Source organism: Dromaius novaehollandiae, unplaced genomic scaffold (assembly GCF_036370855.1).
Source record: "Dromaius novaehollandiae isolate bDroNov1 unplaced genomic scaffold, bDroNov1.hap1 HAP1_SCAFFOLD_212, whole genome shotgun sequence".
Taxonomy (NCBI): domain Eukaryota; kingdom Metazoa; phylum Chordata; class Aves; order Casuariiformes; family Dromaiidae; genus Dromaius; species Dromaius novaehollandiae.
The window spans coordinates 11,968-33,628 of NW_026991416.1; the positions used below are offsets into that span (position 1 = coordinate 11,968).

At 73.9% G+C, this 21,661-nt stretch overlaps 1 protein-coding gene and 1 long non-coding RNA gene across 3 annotated transcripts; one reads left to right on the forward strand and one right to left on the reverse strand.

Annotated features, from left to right (window-relative positions):
• Positions 1 to 1,971: 1,971 nt before the first annotated feature.
• LOC135326426 (ELAV-like protein 3) lies at positions 1,972 to 15,138 on the forward strand. Of its 2 annotated transcripts, none has more exons than XM_064504313.1 (7): positions 1,972 to 2,018; positions 5,001 to 5,292; positions 6,905 to 7,008; positions 7,663 to 7,816; positions 9,260 to 9,479; positions 10,116 to 10,154; positions 11,993 to 15,138. In XM_064504313.1, exons 1-7 carry the CDS (start codon positions 2,010 to 2,012, stop codon positions 12,339 to 12,341), a joined length of 1,167 nt encoding a protein of 388 aa, XP_064360383.1. In that variant the 5' UTR covers positions 1,972 to 2,009; the 3' UTR covers positions 12,342 to 15,138. The 2 variants fall into 2 exon arrangements, with proteins under 2 accessions (XP_064360383.1, XP_064360384.1); XM_064504314.1 differs by having other exon boundaries at positions 12,014 to 15,138.
• A 2,219-nt stretch (positions 15,139 to 17,357) lies between these two features.
• Positions 17,358 to 21,412, reverse strand: LOC135326428 (uncharacterized). The gene is made up of 4 exons (XR_010386824.1): positions 21,260 to 21,412; positions 19,812 to 19,886; positions 18,652 to 18,751; positions 17,358 to 17,531 (listed from the first exon to the last, which is right to left on the reverse strand). It is a non-coding gene; the product is annotated as an uncharacterized LOC135326428 (long non-coding RNA).
• Between the last annotated feature and the right edge of the window lie 249 nt (positions 21,413 to 21,661).

The window sequence follows — 21,661 nt, forward strand, 5'->3', positions numbered from 1 at the left end:
CTATAGGGACCTCGGGGGGGGCTATAGGGGATCTATAGGGGCTCCATAGGGGTGTCGGGGGGGGGTGCCGCGTGCTGCAGGGCGGGGCCGGCCCCGCCCCCCCCCCGCCGCCAGCCAATGAGCGACGCCGGGGGCCGGACCGCACCACTGCGGGGCGGGGGGGGGGGCGGACCCACCCACGTGGTGGGGGCGGACGGAACCATGGCGGGGGGGGGGGGTCGATCCGTCTGGGGGGCGTCGGGCCCGTTCAATGGGGGTGCGGGGAGGGGTCGGACCCATCCATCCACGCGGGGGGGGGGGCGGGCCTAGCCATTAGAGGTGGGGGGGGCGGACCCACCCATTAGGGGGGCCGGACCCACCCATTAGGGGAGATTGGGGGGGGGTCGGACCCGCCCATTAGGAGACATTGGGGGGGGTCGGACCCACCCATTAGGGGAGATACGGGGGGGGGTCGGACCCACCCATCGGGGGGGGAGATCGGGGGGGGGCCGGACCCACCCATTAGGGGTGATACGGGGGGGGTCGGACCCACCCATTAGGGGACATTGGGGGGGTCGGACCCACCCATTGGTGGACATTTGGGGGGGGTCGGGCCCACCCATTAGGGGATATTTGGGGGGGGTCGGACCCACCCATTAGGGGGAGATCGGGGGGGGGTCGGACCCACCCATCGTGGGGGGAGATCGGGGGGGGCCGGACCCACCCATTAGGGGACATTGGGGGGGTCGGACCCACCCATTAGGGACATTTGGGGGGGGTCGGACCCACCCATTGAGGATATTGGGGGGGTCAGACCCACCCATCGTGGGGGGGGGTCGGCCCCAACCATTAGGGGATATTGTGGGGGGGGCCGGACCCACCCATTAACGGGAGATCGGGGGGGGGTCGGACCCACCCATTAGGGGAGATACGGGGGGGTCGGACCCACCCATTAGGGGGTATTGGGGGGGTCGGACCCACCCATTAGGGGACATTGGGGGGGGTCGGACCCACCCATTGGTGGACATTTGGGGGGGGTCGGGCCCACCCATTGAGGGAGATGGGGGGGTCAGACCCACCCATCGTGGGGGGGGTCGGCCCCAACCATTAGGGAGATCGGGGGGGGTCGGACCACCCATTAGGGGATATTGTGGGGGGGGGCCGGACCCACCCATTAACGGGAGATCGGGGGGGGGTCGGACCCACCCATTAGGGGAGATACGGGGGGGTCGGACCCACCCATTAGGGGATATTGTGGGGGGGGGCCGGACCCACCCATTGGGAGACATTTGGGGGGGGTCGGACCCACCCATTAGGGGGTATTGGGGGGGGTCGGACCCACCCATTAGGGGATATTTGGGGGGGGTCGGACCCACCCATTGGGAGACATTTGGGGGGGGTCGGACCCACCCTTTAGGGGAGATCGGGGGGGGGCCGGACCCACCCATTAGGGGATATTGGGGGGGGTCGGACCCACCCATTGGTGGACATTTGGGGGGGTCAGACCCACCCATCGTGGGGGGGGGTCGGCCCCATCCATTAGGGGAGACCGCGGGGGGGGGGGTCGGCCCCACCCACCGCGTGTGCCGGGGGGGGGGGGGGGGTCGGGCGGGTCCATGCGCGGGCCCCGGGGGGGGGGGGGTCCCCGCCCCGCCCCGCCCCGCCCCGCCCCGCCCCCCGCCCCGCCAAGACGTTTAAAGGACCGCGCTGGCGCCGCGCTCCGCAGCACCGGCCCCGCCGCCGCCTCCCGGGCCCCCCCCCGGACCCCCCCGGACCCCCCCGGGCCCCTCCGGCCCCCCCCGCGCCCCGCCGCCCCCTCAGCGCCCCGCGCCGCCTCAGCGCCCCCTCCCCTCCCCCCCCCGCGCGCGCGCCCCCCGTTTCCCGCCGGTCCCGACCGGATCCGGCCGGTTCCCGCCGCGCCGCCTCCCGCCCCCGCCCCCCCCCCCCCCCCCCAGCCCCCCGGGCGGTGCGGGGGGCCCCGCTCCCCCCTCGCCCCCCCCCCCCCCGGAGCCGCGGAGCTGCCAGCGACCATGGTGACGGTAGGAGGGGGGGGCGGGGGGCATCGGGACCCCCCTCGTCCTCCTCCATCCCCCCGGCATCCTCCAGCCCCCCCGGCTTCCTTCATTCCCCCCCCCCCGGCTTCCTCCATCCCCCCCGGCTTCCTCCATCCCCCCCTTCTTCATCCCCCCCCCCCCTTCATCCTCCATCTCGGCCTTCATCCTGCCCCCCCCCCGGCAGCCTCATTCCCCCCCCAGCAGCCTCCATCCCCCCCAGTATCCTCCATCCCCCCCCCCGGGCAGCCTCCACCCCCCCCGGCAGCCTCCATCCCCCCCCAGCATCCTCCATCCCCCCCAGCATCTTCCTCCCCCCCCAGCATCTTCCTCCCCCCCAGCATCCTCCATCCCCCCCCCAGCATCCTCCATCCCCCCCCAGCATCTTCCTCCCCCCCAGCATCCTCCATCCCCCCCAGCATCTTCCTCCCCCCCAGCATCTTCCTCCCCCCCCAGCATCCTCCATCCCCCCCCCAGCATCCTCCATCCCCCCCCAGCATCTTCCTCCCCCCCCAGCATCCTCCATCCCCCCCCAGCATCCTCCATCCCCCCCCAGCATCTTCCTCCCCCCCCAGCATCTTCCTCCCCCCCCAGCATCCTCCATCCCCCCCCCAGCATCCTCCATCCCCCCCCAGCATCTTCCTCCCCCCCCAGCATCCTCCATCCCCCCCCCAGCATCCTCCATCCCCCCCCAGCATCTTCCTCCCCCCCCAGCATCCTCCATCCCCCCCCAGCATCTTCCTCCCTCCCCAGCATCTTCCTCCCCCCCCAGCATCTTCCTCCCCCCCCCAGCATCATCCTCCATCTCCCCCGGCTCCTCCGTGTCCCCGGGGCGTGTGCACACGGGGGGGGGGGAGCGCCGGGGCACACGCGTGTGCGAGCGGGGGGCACCAGGTGAGACCAACACGCGTGTGCCCGGCCCACACGGGGCCCAGGCGTCCGGGCGCCGCCCAGCCCCCCCCGCCTCCATTTGCACGGGGCGGCGTCACGCACACGCCACGCGCCCGCACACGCGTGTGCACACGCCTGCCGGCCTCCACACACGCGCGTGCACACGCCTGCGCCCGCCGGCCTCCCTCGTGCAGGGGGGAGAGGGTGCCGTGCACACGCGTGTGCACACGCAACCCGCGCACACGCAGCCTGGTGCACACGCGTGTGCACACGCAACCCGTGCACACGCAGCCGGTGCACACGCCGGCACACGTGGCAGGGGCGTGTCCGTGCATGACGGCATGTGTCCGTGCACAGTCGTGTGTCTGGGCACGTTGGCGTGTCCTTGCACGGTTGCGTGTGTCCGGGCACGGTTGCGTGTCCGTGTACAGTTGCGTGTCCGTGTGTGGTTGCGTGTCCGTGCACGATGGCGTGTCCGTGCACACTTGCGTGTCCGTGCACACTTGCGTGTCCGTGCACGGTTGCGTGTGTCCGTGCACGGTTGCGTGTCCTTGCACGATGGCATGTGCGTGCACACTTGCGTGTCCGTGCACGGTTGCGTGCACGCTTGCGTGTCCGTGCACGGTTGCGTGTCCTTGCACGATGGCGTGTCCTTGCACACTTGCGTGTCCTTGCACGCTTGCGTGTCCGTGTGCGGTTGCGTGTGCGGTTGCGTGTGCGGCTGCGTGTGCGGTTGCGTGCGCGGTTGCGTGTGCGGCTGCGTGTGCGTTCACGCCGCGTGTGCGAGCGCAGGCACCGCGTGTGCCAGGCGTGTGCAGCCCCCCCCCCCCCGCGCCCAGGCCGCTGCACACGCGTGTGCCCCCCCCCCTTGCACACGCGCCCCCCCCGGGTCCCCTCGTGCCCCCCCCGTGGGGGGAGGGGCAGCCCCGGCTCTTAAAGGCCAGTGTTTGTGTGTTCCCCCCCCCCCCGGAGGGGCCCAGGCGTCCGGGCCCCGTTTCAGCCCCTGGTCAGCTCCCGGCAGGGCGGGGCCTCGGACGCCTGGGCCCTTTCTGGAGCGGGGGGGGCTGGGCAGCCCGGACGCCTGGGCCCCTTGGCCGGGTTGGGCTGGGGCACCCGGACGCCTGGGCCCCTTGTTTGGGGGGGGGGGGGAGGGGGGGCCACCCGGACGCCTGGGCCCGCGGCGGTGGCTGGCGGCCCCGGGTGTCCCGTCTCCCGGCGCACAAAGGGCCATTGTCCCCCGCTATTGTCTGGGCGGGGGAGGGGCCGGACGCCTGGGCCCCCTCCGGGCCTGCTCCTCCCCCTCCCCCCCCCAGCACCCCGTTGTCACCACGACGCGACGTCCCCGCGCGGCTGTGCCCCCCCCCCCACGGCCCCCTCCCCCACGTCCCCGGCCCTGGGGTCCCCCTGTCCCCATCGCTGGTGTCCCCCTGTCCCCAGTGTCCCCATCGCTGGTGTCCCCATCGCTGGTGTCCCCCTGTCCCCAATGTCCCCATCCTGATGTCCCTGTGCCTGATGTCCCCATCCCTGGTGTCCCTGTGCCTGATGTCCCCCTGTCCCCAATGTCCCTGTGCCCGATGTCCCCATCCCTGGTGTCCCTGTGCCTGATGTCCCCCTGTCCCCAATGTCCCTGTGCCCGATGTCCCCATCCCTGGTGTCCCTGTGCCTGATGTCCCCCTGTCCCCAATGTCCCTGTGCCTGATGTCCCCGTCCCTGGTGTCCCCATCCCTGGTGTCCCCCTGTCCCCAGTGTCCCCATCGCTGGTGTCCCCCTCCCTGATGTCCCCCTGTCCCCAGTGTCCCCATCCTGATGTCCCTGTGCCTGATGTCCCCATCCCTGGTGTCCCCATCCCTGATGTCCCCCTGTCCCCAATGTCCCTGTGCCTGATGTCCCCATCCCTGGTGTCCCCATCCCTGGTGTCCCCATGTCCCTGTCCCCATTCCCGGCATCCCCATGCTCATCCCCATGTCCCCACCGTCCCCATCCCCGTGTCCCCATCCCCGTGCCCCCCCTCGCCGTGTCCCCGTCCCCATGGTGACACCCCGCTCCCCGTCCCCATGGTGACACCGGTCTCTCCAGCAGATCCTCAGCCCCTCGGAGACGCAGGCGGCCGGCGGCCCGGGGGGGTCGGGCTGCGGCCCGGGGCCCGCGACGGTGCCGGTGCCGGTGACAGCGACGGGGCCGGGGACAGTGACGGGGCCGGGGCCGGGGCCGGCGGCCGGGCCCCCCCTGGGCCCCCCCGGGGCGGACGACAGCAGGACGAACGTGATCGTGAACTACCTGCCGCAGAGCATGAGCCAGGAGGAGCTGCGCAGCCTCTTCGGCAGCCTCGGCCACATCGACTCCTGCAAGCTGGTCCGCGACCGCATCACCGGTGCGCCACGGGGACCGCGGGGACAGGAGGGGACAGGAGGGGCCCGCGGGGACAGGAGGGACCCACGGGGACACGATGGAGCCATGGGGACGGGGATGGGACCCATGGGGATAGGAGGGACCCACAGGGACGGGGATGGGACCCACGGGGACACGATGGAGCCACGGGGACAGGAGGGGCCCGCGGGGACGGCGACGGGGACCGCGGGGACACGATGGAGCCACAGGGACAGGGACGGGGGCCGCGGGGACGGGGATGGGACCCACGGGGATGGGGACGGGGACCGCGGGGACACGATGGAGCCACGGGGACGGGGACGGGGACCGCGGGGACAGGAGGGGACTGCGGGGACACGATGGAGCCACGGGGATGGGGACGGGACCCACAGGGATGGGGATGGGACCCACGGGGACACGATGGAGCCACGGGGACGGGGACGGGGACCGCGGGGACAGGAGGGACCCACAGGGACGGGGACGGGACCCACGGGGACACGATGGAGCCACGGGGACAGGAGGGACCCACGGGGACAGGGACGGGACCCACGGGGACACGATGGAGCCATGGGGACAGGAGGGACCCACGGGGACAGGGACGGGACCCACGGGGACACGATGGAGCCATGGGGACAGGGACGGGGAGCGCGGGGACAGGAGGGACCCACGGGGACACGATGGAGCCACGGGGACAGGAGGGACCCACAGGGACGGGGACGGGACCCACGGGGACATGATGGAGCCACGGGGACGGCGACGGGGACCGCGGGGACAGGAGGGGCCCACGGAGATGGGGATGGAGACCGCAGGGACACAATGAAGCCACGGGGACAGGGACGGGGGCCGCGGGGACAGGAGGGACCCATGGGGACAGGAGGGACCCACAGGGATGGGGACGGGGACCGCGGGGACAGGAGGGGCCCACGGGGACACGATGGAGCCACGGGGACAGGGGCGGGACCCATGGGGACACGATGGAGCCATGGGGATGGGGACAGGGAAGGCAGGGACAGAGACAGGGACCGTGGGGACACAATGGAGCCACAGGGACGGCAACAGGGACCGCGGGGACACGATGGAGCCACAGGGACGGGGACAGGACCCACAGGGACAGGAGGGACCCACGGGGATGGGGACGGGACACACGGGGACATGATGGAGCCACAGGGATGGGGACAGGGACCGCCGGGACACAATGGAGCCACGGGGATGGGGATGGGACCCACGGGGACAGGAGGGACCCACAGGGATGGGGATGGGACCCACGGGGACACGATGGACCCATGGGGACGGGGACGGGACCCACGGGGACCTGCAGGGATGGGATGAGACCCACAGGGACCCACAGGGACGGGGACGGGACCCACGGGGACCCCCAGGGATGAGATGGGACCCATGGGGACATCGATGGGACCCCCAGGGTTGGGACGGGACCCCCGGGGACCTGCAGGGAGGAGACGGGACCCACGGGGTTGGGGACGGGGCCCGGTGAGGGCCAGGACGAGGTCCCCGTGGGTGCTGGGGGTCCCTGGGCATCCCAGGGGTCCCATGGGTGCTTGGGGGTCCCCGGGGGGGGTCCAGGCAGCACCCTGACCCCCCGCCCCCCCCCCCCCCAGGGCAGAGCCTGGGCTACGGCTTCGTGAACTACGTGGACCCCGGCGACGCCGACAAGGCCATCAGCACCCTCAACGGCCTCAAGCTGCAGACCAAGACCATCAAGGTGCCCGGACGCCTGGGCCCCCCGGCGGGGGGGGCGGGGAGGGGGCGCCTGGGGCCCTGGGGGGGGCCCTGTGTCCATGGGGGGGTCCCTGGGGGACACTGGGATCCATGATGGTGGCTTGGGGACCCCATGGGGACGCCTGGGTCCCTGGGGGTGCCTGGGGGACGCCTGGGCCCCTGAGGGGGGGGGTCCTTGAGGACTCCTGGGCCCCTGGGGGATCCTTGGGGACGCCTGGGTCCCTGGGGGATGCCTGGGCCCCTGGGTGGTGCCTGGGGAAGCCTGGGCCCCTGGGGGGGTTGCTTGGGGACTCCTGGGCCCCTGGGGGACGTATGGGGACTCCTGGGCCCCTGGGGGACACCTGGGGACACCTGGGTCCCTGGGGGACTCCTGGGCCCCTGGGGGTTGCTTGGGGACTCCTGGGTCCCTGGGGACTCCTGGGCCCCTGGGGGACGTATGGGGACTCCTGGGCGCCTGGGGGACACTTGGGGGACACCTGGGCCCCTGGGGGTGCCTGGGCCCCTGGGGGACATGTGGGGACTCCTGGGCCCCTGGGAGACGTATGGGGACTCCTGGGCGCCTGGGGGACACTTGGGGGACGCCTGGGCCCCGGCGGGGGGGGGGGGGGTCAGCGTCGGCGAGCTGCCGGCGGCGCAGGTGTCGTACGCGCGGCCCAGCTCGGCCTCCATCCGCGACGCCAACCTGTACGTGAGCGGGCTGCCCAAGGCCATGGCGCCGGCGGAGCTGGAGCAGCTCTTCTCCCAGTACGGCCGCATCATCACCTCCCGCATCCTCGTCGACCAGGTCACAGGTGCGCCGCCGCCCCCCCGGGGGCAGGGGGGGGGGGCAGCCCGGACGCCTGGGCCCCCACGGGGTGGGTGGGGGACGCCCCGGATGCCTGGGCCCCTGTGGGGTGGGAGGGGGACAGCCCAGACGCCTGGGCCCCTGTGGGGTGGGAGGGGGAGCCCCCGGATGCCTGGGCCCCCGTGGGGTGGGTGGGGGACAGCCCGGACGCCTGGGCCCCCGTAGAGTGGGAGGGGGACGCCCCGGACGCCTGGGCCCCTGTGGGGTGGGAGCAGGACAGCCTGGACGCCTGGGCCCCCACGGGGTGGGTGGGGGACAGCCCGGACGCCTGGGCCCCCACGGGGTGGGAGTGGGACAGCCCGGACACCTGGGCCCCCGTAGGGTGGGAGCGGGACAGCCCGGACGCCTGGGCCCCTGTGGGGTGGGAGGGGGACGCCCCGGACGCCTGGGCCCCTGTGGGGTGGGTGGGGGAGCCCCCGGATGCCTGGGCCCTCATGGGTGCGAGTGGGAGCCCCCCGGACACCTGGGCCCCTGTGGGGTGGGTGCAGGAGCCCCCTGAACTCCTGGGCCCCCGCGGACGGGTGCGGGAGCCCCCCAGACGCCTGGGTCCCCATAGATGGGTGCCCCCCCAGGACACCTGGGCCCCACGGGTGGGTGCAGCCGCCCTGAACTCCTGGGCCCCTGCGGACGGTTGTGGGAGCCCCCTGGACACCTGGGTCCCCATAGATGGGTGCAGCCCCCCGAACTCCTGGGCCCCTGCGGGTGGGTGTGGGAGCCCCCTGAACTCCTGGGCCCCTGTGGGTGGGTGCAGGAGCCCCCCGAACTCCTGGGCCCCCGCGGACGGGTGCGGGAGCCCCCTGGACACCTGGGTCCCCATAGATGGGTGCCCCCCCGGACACCTGGGCCCCACGGGTGGGTGCAGGAGCCCCCCGAACTCCTGGGCCCCACGGGTGGGTGTGGGAGCCCCCCAGACACCTGGGTCCCCATAGATGGGTGCCCCCCCGGACACCTGGGCCCCACGGGTGGGTGCAGGAGCCCCCTGAACTCCTGGGCCCCACGGGTGGGTGCGGGAGCCCCCCGGACACCTGGGTCCCCATAGATGGGTGCCCCCCCGGACACCTGGGCCCCACGGGTGGGTGCAGGAGCTCCCCGAACTCCTGGGCCCCTGCGGGTGGGTGTGGGAGCCCCCCGGACGCCTGGGTCCCCATAGATGGGTGCCCCCCCGGACACCTGGGCCCCACGGGTGGGTGTGGGAGCCCCCCGGACACCTGGGCCCCTGCGGGTGGGTGTGGGAGCCCCCCGGACGCCTGGGTCCCCATAGATGGGTGCCCCCCCGAACTCCTGGGCCCCACGGGTGGGTGTGGGAGCCCCCCGAACTCCTGGGCCCCGCGGACGGGTGCGGGAGCCCCCCGGACGCCTGGGCCCCGGCTGCGCTGACGGGCTGCCGCAGGGCTCTCGCGGGGGGTGGGCTTCATCCGCTTCGACAAGCGGGCGGAGGCGGAGGAGGCGGTGCGGGGGCTGCACGGGCAGAGGCCCCTGGGCGCCGCCGAGCCCCTCGCCGTCAAGTTCGCCGCCAGCCCGGGCCAGCGCGCGGGGCAGCCGCTGCTCAGCCACCTCTGCCCGGGCGCCCGCCGGGGGGGCCCGCTGCCCGCCGCGCCCCCCCGCTTCCGGTGAGACCCCCCCCCTCCCCGCGGCTGTGACCCCCCCCGTGTGGGTGACACTCCCTCGTGGGTGACACGCGTGTCCCCTGCGTGCGAGCGCCCCGCTAATGGCCGCTGCGGCCTGCAGCCCCCCCCCCCGCTTCCGGGGAGACCCCCCCACTTCCGGTGAGACCCCCCCACTTCCGGGGAGACCCCCCCGCTTTCGGGGAGACCCCCCCCACTTCCGGGGAGACCCCCACTTCCGGGGAGACCACTCCCACTTCCGGGGAGACCCCCCCGCTTCCGGTGATACCCCCACTTCCGGTGATACCCCCCACTTCCGGTGAGACCCCCCCCCCGCTTCCGGGGAGACCCCCACTTCCGGTGAGACCCCCACTTCCGGTGAGACCCCCCCGCTTCCGGGGAGACCCCCACGTGAGTGTGACACCCCCCCCAGCGTGTGTGTGACACCCCCCAAGCCCCCCCACGGCCTACTGCCCACTGTGCCCCCCCCACTTCCGGTGAGACCCCCCCCCGCTTCCGGTGAGCCCCCCCACCGGGGTGACCCCCCCCGCACGTGTGTGACCCCCCCCCAGCGTGTATGTGACCCACCCCGTGTGTGTGTGACCCCCCCCCCCCCGGCTAACCGCCTCCCCCCCCCCCCAGGCTCGACAACCTGCTAAACGTGGCCTATGGCGTGAAGAGGTAACAGCCCCCCCCCCCCCGCGCCGAGTGACCCCCCCGGGACCCCCCCCCATAGCCCTGGGACCCCCGAACCTGGCCCTGCCCCCCCCGGGACCCCCCCCCGCAGCCCTGGGACCCCCGAACCTGGCCCTGCCCCCCCCCGGGACCCCCCCCGCAGCCCTGGGACCCCCGAACCTGCCCCCCCCCATCCCTGAGCACCCCGAAACTGCACCTGGGCCCCTCCCAGCCCCCCCCGAAGCCCTGGGACCCCCCAAGCCCCACCCTGGGGACCCTGATGGCCCCCCCCAACCTGCAACCCCCCCCCCCAAAATCAGCTGGGGACCCCAGTGCGCGGGTGGCCGGAGGGGCCCAGGCGTCTGGGTGGCAGGAGGGGCCCCGGTGTCCGGGAGGGCCCAGGCGTCCGGGGAAGGGCCCAGGTGTCCTGAAAAGGGCCCAGGCGTCTGGGTGAGGGCCCAGGTGTCCGGGTGGGTGTGAGGGCCCAGGCGTCCAGGTGAGGGGCCCAGGCGTCCGGGCGGGTGTGGGGGCCCAGGCGTCCAGGCGGGGGGCCCAGGCATCCGGGTGAGGGGCCCAGGCGTCCGGGTGAGGGCCCAGGTGTCTGGGCGAGGGCCCAGGTGTCCAGGCGGGTGTGGGGCCCCAGTGTCTGGGAAGGCCCAGGTGTCCGGGTGGGTGTGGGGCCCAGGCGTCCGGGTGAGGGGGCCCAGGCGTCCGGGCAAGGGGCCCCGGTGTCCGGGTGAGGGCCCAGGTATCCGGGCAGGCGTGGGGGCCCCGGTGTCCAGGAGAGCCCAGGCATCCGGGTGTGAGGGCCCAGGCGTCCGGGCAGGCGTGGGGGCCCCGGTGTCCGGGCGAGGGCCCAGGCGTCCAGGTGGGTGTGAGGGCCCAGGCGTCCGGGCGAGGGCCCAGGTGTCCAGGCAGGTGTGGGGGCCCCGGTGTCCAGGAGAGCCCAGGCATCCGGGTGAGGGGCCCAGGCATCCGGGTGAGGGGCCCAGGCGTCCGGGTGAGGGGCCCAGGCGTCCGGGCGAGGGGCCCAGGCATCCGGGTGAGGGCCCAGGTATCCAGGCAGGCGTGGGGGCCCCGGTGTCCAGGAGAGCCCAGGCATCCGGGTGTGAGGGCCCAGGCGTCCGGGCAGGCGTGGGGGCCCCGGTGTCCGGGCGAGGGCCCAGGCGTCCAGGTGGGTGTGAGGGCCCAGGCGTCCGGGCGAGGGCCCAGGCGTCCGGGTGAGGGCCCAGGTGTCCGGGCAGGCGTGGGGGCCCCGGTGTCTGGGTGAGGGCCCAGGCGTCCAGGCGGGTGTGAGGGGCCCAGGCATCCGGGCGAGGGGCCCAGGCGTCCGGGTGAGGGGCCCAGGCGTCCGGGCGGGTGTGAGGGCCCAGGCGTCCAGGTGAGGGGCCCAGGCATCCAGGTGAGGGCCCAGGCGTCTGGTTGGGTGTGGGGCCCCGGTGTCCAGGAGAGCCCAGGCATCCGGGTGAGGGCCCAGGCGTCCGGGCAGGCGTGGGTGCCCCGGTGTCCGGGTGAGGGGCCCAGGTATCCAGGCAGGTGTGAGGGCCCCGGTGTCCGGGTGAGGGCCCAGGCGTCCGGTTGGGTGTGGGGCCCCGGTGTCCGGGAGAGCCCAGGCATCCGGGTGTGAGGGCCCAGGCGTCTGGGGTGAGGGGCCCAGGCATCCAGGTGAGGGCCCAGGCGTCCGGTTGGGTGTGGGGCCCCGGTGTCTGGGAGAGCCCAGGCGTCCGGGCGAGGGGCCCAGGCGTCCGGGTGTGAGGGGCCCAGGCGTCCGGGCGAGGGGCCCAGGCGTCCGGGGGCAGGCAGGCAGGCAGGCAGGCGGGGGGGGGGTGCTGACGGCAGGGCAGCCCGCTGCCGCTGCTGCCCAGGTTGCCGGCGCTGGCGGTGGAGGCGGCGGCGCCGGGGCTGGCGGCGGCGGCGGCGGCGGGGCCGGGCGGCGGCTGGTGCCTCTTCGTGTACAACCTGGCGCCGGAGGCGGACGAGAGCGTCCTGTGGCAGCTCTTCGGGCCCTTCGGCGCCGTCACCGGCGTCAGGGTGGTCCGCGACGGCGCCACCAGCAAGTGCCGCGGCTTCGGCTTCGTCACCATGACCAACTACGAGGAGGCGGCCGTGGCCATCGCCAGCCTCAACGGCTACCGCCTCGGCGACCGCGTCCTCCAGGTCTCCTTCAAGACCAGCAAGCAGCACAAGGCCTGAGCAACCCCCCCCCCGCCCCCCCCCCCGTGCTGCCCCCCCCCCCCCCCGCGGTGGGGACCCCCCCCCCCGTGGGGACAGCCACCCGGATGGGGACCCCCGCCCGGGCACCACGGAGAGCTCGGAGGCCCCCCCGGGTGCGTGGGGACCCCCCTGAGACACTGCGGAGACTGTGGGGACCCCCCCGGCACTGTGGGACCCCCCCAAGGCACATCGGAGACTGTGGGGACCCCCCCGGCACTGTGGGACCCCCCCACGGCACCCCAGAGACTGTGGGGATCCCCCTGGGTGTCCAGAGACCCCCCTGGCACCCTGGGGACCCCCCCGAGGCGCCCCGGAGACTGTGGGGACCCCCCCGGCACTGTGGGACCCCCCCACGGCACCCCAGAGACTATGGGGATCCCCCTGGGTGTCCAGAGACCCCCCTGGCACCCTGGGGACCCCCCCCAAAGCACCCTGGAGACTGTGGGGACCCCCCCGGCACTGTGGGACCCCCCCACGGCACCCCAGAGACTATGGGGATCCCCCTGGGTGTCCAGAGACCCCCCCGGCACCCTGGGGACCCCCCCGAGGCGCCCCGGAGACTGTGGGGACCCCCCGGCACCCTGGGGTCCCCCTGAGACACTCCAGAGACTGTGGGGACCCCCCCAGCACTGTGGGACCCCCCCACGGCACCCCAGAGACTGTGGGGACCCCCCCGGCACCCTGGGGTCCCCCCGAGACACTGCAGAGACAGTGGGGACCCCCCCGGCACTGTGGGACCCCCCCACGGCACCCCAGAGACTGTGGGGATCCCCCTGGGTGCCCAGAGACCCCCCTGGCACCCTGGGGACCCCCCAAAGCACCCTGGAGACTGTGGGGACCCCCCCAGCACTGTGGGACCCCCCCCCAAGGTGCCCCGGAGACTGTGGGAACCCCCTGGCACCCTGGGGTCCCCCCGAGACACTGCTGAGACTGTGGGGACCCCCCCAGCACCGTGGGACCCCCCCAAGGCGCCCCGGAGACTGTGGGGCCCCCCCCAGCACCCTGGGGTCCCCCCGAGACACTCCAGAGACTCTGGGGACCCCCCCAGCACTGTGGGACCCCCTCAAAGCGCCCCAGAGACTGTGGGGACCCCCCCAGCACCCTGGGGACCCCCCCGAAGCACCCCAGAGACTGCGGGGACCCCCCTGGGTGCCCAGAGACCCCCCCCCAGCACCCAAAGACCCTGGACACCGTGTGACCCCCCCCCCGGGTGACCTGGAGACTGTGGGGCCCCCCCGGGTGCCCCCAAGACCCCCCCCGGCACCGTGGGGCACCCCGAAGACTCTGGACACTGCAGGGACATTGGGGGGGCACCCCGAAGACCCCCACCCAGCACCGTGGGGGCCCCCCCGGGCACCACGGGGACCCCGGACGCTGTGGGACCCCCCCTGGGGTGCCCCAAAGATGCCGGACACCGAGGGGGGGCTCGCTGCACCCCCCCGGCACCCCAGAGACCGTGGGGACCCCCCCGGGGCACCCTGAACACTGCGGAGACCCCCCCGCCCCCCCGGGAGACCCCCAGCGAGCCCAGGACCCCCTGGGACCCCCCCAGGACCCCCCCCCGGGACCCCCATGGGGCAGCCTGGGACCCCTGAGACCCCCCCAGGACCCCCCCCGGGACCCCCATGGGGCAGCCCAGCACCCCCGGGGCCCCCCCCAGCACCCCGGGCCCCCCCGGCGTCGTTGTAGCCCCCCCCTCAATTGGGGGGGGGTCCCAAAAGGGGCGGGGGGAGAACAGCCCCCCCCCCCCCAGAGGAGCCCCAGGGGAGGGGAATCCACGGGGGTGGCGGGGGAGGGGCTTCCGCGAGGCCCCGCCCCCTGGTGGCCCCGCCCCCAGCGCAGGCCCCGCCCCCTGGTGGCTGGCCCACACGGAGGGCGTCGCCGGTTCGAGCCCCGGCTCCGGCTGCTGCCCCTTGGGGGGGGGGGGTGTCCCGGGGGGGGGCTTTTTTCGGGGCGGGGGGGGGCGACCGAACCAATAATAAATAGCAGCCGCGGGAGCCGAGCGGCGGGCACCGCCCCCCCCCCCCCGGAGCCCCCAAAACCTCTATTTTTGTAAGAAAAAAAGACGATAAAAATCCCCCTGACGCCCCCCCCCCCGACGCCCCCCCCCCCCGACACCGGGGTAAAAGGGGGGGGGGGCAACACGACGGGCGGGGTCAGAGGTCGCCGGGGGGGGGGGTGATGGCGCTAAAGCAGCTTCGATGCAGCAGCCGCCGGGGAGGGGGGGGGACACAACCCCCCCCCCACCCCCCCCAGACCCAAAACGGCGCTTTTTGGCCCCAAACTGCGCCGCGCTCGCAGGGGGCTCCTGGACCGTCCCGGGCATCCCGGCGGGGGGGGGAAGGGGCAGATCCCCCCCCCGCGAGCCGCTGACCCCCCCCGCCATTAATTATTATTATTATTATTGTTATTATTATTATTATTATTAGCGTTATTTATTTCCCCCCCCCCCGGGCCAGTATCCCCCCCCCCCGCGGCGCTTCTCCGGCTTTTACCCCCCCTCCGAGGCACATGGAGGGGCCCAGGAGTCCGGGGCGCCCCCCCCATCCCCCATCCAGCAGCACCGGGGGGGGGGGCCCAGGCGTCCGGGCAGGATGGGGGGGGGGGGGCGAGGGGACCCCCCGTTTCAGTAGCAATAAGAGCTGCACCCCCGGGGGGGGGGGCACAGGGGGGGGCCCCCCCGGGCGGAGCGGGACCCCGCGGGCCGGTGCCCCCCCCCGCCGGCCGCCCCCCTTTGTACTTTTCATGGCAGAAGTAATAAAAGGAGAAAAAGCTGCGGGGGGGCTGCTGGGCGTGCGAGGGGCGTATGGGGGTCCGGGGGTGTGCAAAGGAGCGTGCAAAGGGGCTGGGGGGTGTGCAAAGGGTGTGTGGGGGTCTGGGGGTGTGCAAGGGGGGGGCATGGGGGGCCTGGGGGTGTGCAAAGGGGGCCAAAGGGGTGTGCGAGGGGAACGGGGGGGTGTGCAGAGGGTGTATGGGGGGCTGGAGGTGTGCAAGGGCGTGTGCAAGGGGTCTGCGGGTGTGCAAGGGGGTGTGTAAGGGGGTGTGCAAGGGGTCTGCGGGTGTGCAAGGGGCGCACAGGAGGGCTGGGGACAGAGGCCGGCTGTGCGCGTGCAAGGGCCTCTGCGCACGGGGGCGTGCAAAGGGGCGTGCAAGGCAGCTGGGGGGCACACGAGGGGTGTGGGGGGAGGCCGGCTGTGCGCGTGCAAAGGGCGTGCGAGGGCAGCACCCGCGCGTGAGCTCATGGGGCGTGCGAGGGCCGGCTCCGTGCGGGGCCCCGGCACAATCCCCGTGCGACGCGGCTCCTCGTGCGACATGGCCGCCCCTGTGCGACATGGCCGCCCCCGTGCAACACCGCTCCTTGTGCAACATGGCCGCCCCCGTGCAACACCGTTCCTCGTGCGACACGGCTCCCCTCGTGCAACATGGCTGCCGTGCGACGCGGCTCCCCGTGCGACGCGGCTCCCCCCCGCCCCGTGCGACGCGGCCACCCCCCCCCCCCGGACGAGGCGGGGCGCAGGGAGGGGAGGAACCGTCCTTTATTGCCCCCGGCCCCCCCCGGCGCCGGCGTGCGAGGTTGGGGGGGGCCGCGGGGGGGGCCGGGGGCGCCAGGTCCAGCTGCTCCCGCTGCCCTGCGGGAGAGGGAAACTGAGGCAGGGGCCGTCGTCCCCCCCCCAGCCACTGTGACCCCCCCCAGGGCCACTGTGACCCCCCCCAGGGCCACTGTGACCCCCCCCAGGGCAATAATCCCCCCCCCCCAGGGGAAACCGAGGCAGGGAGAGGCGTCGGGGGCCGTGCGAGGGGCTTGGAGGGGGCCCGCGTGGTGCAAGGCGTGTGCAAGGCGTGTGCGAGGCGCGTGCAAGGGGTCGTGCAAGGGGCCGTGCGAGGCCTGTGCAAGGGTGGTGCAAGGCGTGTGCAAGGGGCCGTGCGAGGGCCTGTGCAAGGGGTCGTGCAAGGGGTCGTGCGAGGGCCCGTGCGAGGCCCGTGTGAGGCGTGTGCAAGGGTGGTGCAAGGCGTGTGCGTGTGCGAGGCGCGTGCGAGGCATGTGCAAGGGTGGTGCGAGGCCGTGCAAAGCCCGTGCGAGGGTGGAGCGAGGCCGTGCAAGGCCCATGCAAGGGCCGTGCGAGGCGTGTGCAAGGGTGGTGCAAGGCCCGTGCGAGGGTGGAGTGAGGCCGTGCAAGGCCATGCGAGTCCCGTGCAAGGCCCGTGCGAGGCGCGTGCGAGGCATGTGCAAGGGTGGTGCGAGGTTGTGCAAAGCCCATGCGAGGGTGTAGCGAGGCCGTGCAAGCCCGTGCGAGGCCGTGCAAGGGTGGTGCGAGGCCCGTGCGAGGCCGTGCAAGGGTGGTGCAAGACCCGTGCAAGGCCATGTGAGGCCGTGCGAGGCTGTGCGAGGCCCGTGCGAGGCCGTGCGAGGCGCGTGCGAGGCGCGTGCGAGGCCCATGCGAGGTCCATGCAAGAGCCATGCGAGGCCGTGCGAGGCGCGTGCGAGGGTGGAGCGAGGCCGTGCAAGCCCGTGCGGGGCTGTGCGAGACCCGTGCGAGGCCGTGCAAGGCCCGTGCAAGGCCATGCAAGGCGCGTGCAAGGGTGGAGCGAGGCCGTGCGAGGCGCGTGCGAGGCCGTGTGAGGGGCTGTAGGGGATTGTGCTGTGCCATGGCCCGTGCGAGGCCCGTGCAAGGGTGGTGCGAGGCCCGTGCGAGGCCCGTGCGAAGCTGGTGCAAGGCCCATGCGAGGCTGTGCGAGGCGCGTGCGAAGGTGGTGCGAGGCCGTGCGAGGGTGGTGCGAGGCCATGCGAGGCGCGTGCGAGGCCGTGCGAGGCCCGTGCAAGGCCGTGCAAGGCTGTGCGAGTCCCGTGCGAGGCCGTGCGATGCGCGTGCGAGGCCGTGCGAGGCCGTGCGAGGCGCGTGCGAGGCCGTGCAAGGCCCGTGCAAGGCTGTGCAAGGCCGTGCGAGGCCCGTGCGAGGCGCGTGCGAGGCCGTGCGAGGCGCGTGCGAGGCCGTGCGCGGCCCGTGCGCGGGGGGTGCGGTACCGGGGGGCTCAGAGCTCGTCGTGGTCGTCGCCGGCGGGGGGGGGCTGGCGGCAGGCCGCCGGCGTCAGCAGCTCCATGAGATACTCGCAGCGGCTCGGCTCCGTCGTGGCCGTCACCGCCGTCTCCGTGCCGCACGACAGCTTCACCTGCGCCCCCCCCCCCCGCGTCAGCCGCGGCCCCGGGGACACCCGGGGGGGCTTGGGGACAGCTGGGGGGCTTGGGGACACCGCGGGGGGTTGGGGACACCTTGGGGGGCTTGGGGACAGCTGGGGGGTCGGGGACACCGGGGGGCTTGGGGACACCCGGGGGGGCTTGGGGACACCACGGGGGGGTCGGGGACACCGTGGGGGGCTTGGGGACACCCCGGGGGGTCGGGGACACCTTGGGGGGCTTGGGGACAGCTGGGGGGTCGGGGACACCCCAGAGGGTTCAGGGACACCGGGGGGCTTGGGGACACCACGGGGGGCTTGGGGGCACCCCGGGGGGTCGGGGACACCGCGGGAGGCTTGGGGACAGCTGGGGGTCAGGGACACCCCAGAGGGTTCAGGGACACCGGGGGGCTTGGGGACACCGCGGGGGGGTTGGGGACACCCCGGGGGGCTCGGGGACACTGCGGGGGGCTTGGGGACACTGCGGGGGAGTCAGGGACACCCTGAGGGGCTCAGGGACACCGCGGGGGGGTCGGGGACACTCTGGGGGGCTCAGGGACACCCCGGGGTGACACGCGGACGCCGTGGGGACAGTGCTCACCGTGGTGGAGCGGTTGGGGCACGGGGGGGACAGGGACACCCCGGGGTGGCACAGGGATGCCCCGAGGTGACACAGGGATGCCCCGGGGTGGCATGGGGACACTGGGGTGACATGGGGACACTGGGGTGACACGGGGATGCCCCGAGGTGACACAGGGACACCCCGGGGTGGCATGGGGACACTGGGGTGACACGGGGACGCCGTGGGGACGGTGCTCACCGTGGTGGAGCGGTTGGGGCACGGGGGGGACAGGGACACCCCGGGGTGGCACAGGGATGCCCCGGGGTGACATGGGGACACTGGGGTGACACGGGGACGCCGTGGGGACGGTGCTCACCGTGGTGGAGCGGTTGGGGCACGGGGGGGACAGGGACACCCCGGGGTGGCACAGGGATGCCCTGAGGTGACACAGGGACGCCCCGGGGTGGCATGGGGACACTGGGGTGACATGGGGACACTGGGGTGACAGGGGGACACCCCGGGGTGACGTGGGGACGCCGTGGGGACGGTGCTCACCGTGGTGGAGCGGTTGGGGCCCTGCCAGCAGCCGGTGCCGTGCTCGTACTTCATGGCGCTGAAGCGGTCGTGCTCGGGGCCGGCCCAGGAGCCCCACGTGCTGCGGGGACACGGGGACACGGGGACGGCGTCACCACGGGGACACGGAGATGGCGTCACCACGGGGACAGGGCACCACGACACCACGGGGACATGGGGACGGCGTCAGGGCTGGGGACGGGCCACCGCGACGTGGCAGGGACATGGGGACATGGGGACAGCGCGCTGGCCGGGGACACGGCAGGGACATGGGGACAGGGGGACATCATGGTGGCCGAGGACACGGCAGGGACACGGGGACATCATGGTGGCTGGGGACACAGCAGGGACATGGGGACAGGGGGACATCATGGTGGCTGAGGACACGGCAGGGACATGGGGACATCATGGTGGCTGGGGACACAGCAGGGACATGGGGACAGGGGGACATCATGGTGGCCGGGGACACGGCAGGGACACGGGGACAGGGGGACATCATGGTGGCCGGGGACACGGCAGGGACACGGGGACAGCGCGGTGGCCGGGGACACGGCAGGGACATGGGGACAGGGGGACATCATGGTGGCTGGGGACACGCAGGGACAAGGGGACAGCGCGGTGGCCGGGACACGGCAGGGACATGGGGACAGGGGGACATCATGGTGCCGAGGACACGGCAGGGACACGGGGACAGCGCGGTGGCCGGGGACACGGCAGGGACATGGGGACAAGGGGACATGATGGTGGCCGAGGACACGGCAGGGACACGGGGACAGCGCGGTGGCCGGGGACACGGCAGGGACAAGGGGACAAGGGGACATCATGGTGGCCGAGGACAGGGCAGGGACACGGGGACAGCGAGGTGGCCGGGGACACGGCAGGGACATGGGGACAGGGGGACATCATGGTGGCCGGGGACACGGCAGGGACACGGGGACAGCGCGGTGGCCGGGGACAGGGGCCCCGCGACACGGTGGGGACATGGGGACGGCGTCACGGCGGGGACGGGGCACCGCGGGGCTCGGAGGGTCCCGGGTGGCCCCGGGGGGGGTGTGCGTGTCCCCAGGGCGGGGGTGTCCCCATGGGGGGGTGGCCCCAGGGTGGGGGTGTCCCCGGGGGTCCCGTGTCCCCCCCCGTCTCACCCCAGGTTGGTCTCGGCGCCGCCGTGTTTGGGCTTCTGCGACACCCGCTTGAAGGGGCAGAGCCGGTAGATGTACCTGGGGGGCGGGGGGGGCTGACCCACGGCGACCCACGGCCACCCACGGCCACCCACGGCCACCCACGGCGCTGGGACCCACAGCGACCCACGGCAGCGGGGACCCACGGCCACCCACGGCCACCCACGGCGCGGGAGACCCACGACGCGGCCTGACCCACGGCGCTGGGACCCACGGCGACCCACGGCGGTGACCCACGGCGCGGGGTGACCCCCTGTGACCGCGGCCTTGGGGGACCCAACCCCGTCCCCAGTGTCCCCCTAACCAGACCCCCCTCCCCGGAGCCCCCCAAGAGCCCCCATAGCCGGAGCCCCCCAAAATCCCCCCCATAACCAGAGCCCCCAATACCCCCCCCATAGCTGGGCCCCCCACATCCCCCCATAGCCGGAGCCCCCCAAAATCCCCCCCATAGCCAGAGCCCCCCAATACCCCCCCCATAGCTGGGCCCCCCACATCCCCCCATAGCCGGAGCCCCCCAAAATCCCCCCCATAACCAGAGCCCCCCAATACCCCCCCCATAGCTGGGCCCCCCACATCCCCCATAGCCGGAGCCCCCCAAAATCCCCCCCATAACCAGAGCCCCCCAATACCCCCCCCATAGCTGGGCCCCCCACATCCCCCATAGCCGGAGCCCCCAAATCCCCCCCATAGCCAGAGCCCCCCCCAATATCCCCCCCATAACCAGAGCCCCCCAATACCCCCCATAGCTGGACCCCCCACATCCCCCCATAGCCAGAGCCCCCAAAATCCCCCCCATAGCCAGAGCCCCCCCCAATATCCCCCCCATAACCAGAGCCCCCCAATACCCCCCATAGCTGGACCCCCACATCCCCCCATAGCTGGAGCCCCCCAATATCCCCCCATAGCCCAACCCCACGGATCCCCCCATAGCCAGAGCCCCCCAAAATCCCCCCCATAACCAGAGCCCCCAACATCCCCCCCCATAGCCAGAGCCCCCCAATATCCCCCCCCATAGCTGGACCCCCCACATCCCCCCATAGCTGGAGCCCCCCAATATCCCCCATAGCCCAACCCCACGGATCCCCCCATAGCCAGAGCCCCCAATACCCCCCCCATAGCTGGACCCCCCACACCCCCCCATAGCCGGAGCCCCCCAAAATCCCCCCCATAGCCAGAGCCCCCCCCAATATCCCCCCCATAACCAGAGCCCCCCAATACCCCCCCCATAGCTGGACCCCCCACATCCCCCCATAGCTGGAGCCCCCCAATATCCCCCCATAGCCAGAGCCCCCCAATACCCCCCCCATAGCTGGAGCCCCCTCAACTGGAGCCCCCAGTTCCCCCCACAGCCAGAGCCCCCCAGTATCCCCCCCATAGCCGGACCCCCCCGCCGTGCCCCCCCCGGCGCTCACTCGCTGGTGCCCAGCTCGTAGCACTGGCTGTACAGGTAGGAGAACTCGCCCTGCGGCCCGAAGTCGAAGCCGATCTCCTGCTCCAGCGCCCTGCGCCGACCGCGGGAGGGTCACGACGGGGCCCCCCCGGCCCCCCAGCGCGCCCCAGCACCCAGCCCCCCGCCCCGGGGGGGACCCGGGCGTCCAGGGAGCCCCCAAGGGCCCAGGCGTCCGGGGAGCCCCCCACAAGGGACCCAGGTGTCCGGGGAGCCCCCAAGGGCCCAGGCGTCCGGGGAGCCCCCCCCAAGGGACCCAGGCGTCCGGGGAGCCCCCAAGGGCCCAGGCGTCCGGGGAGCCCCCCCCAAGGGACCCAGGTTCCGGGGAGCCCCCAAGGGCCCAGGTGTCCGGGGAGCCCCCCCCAAG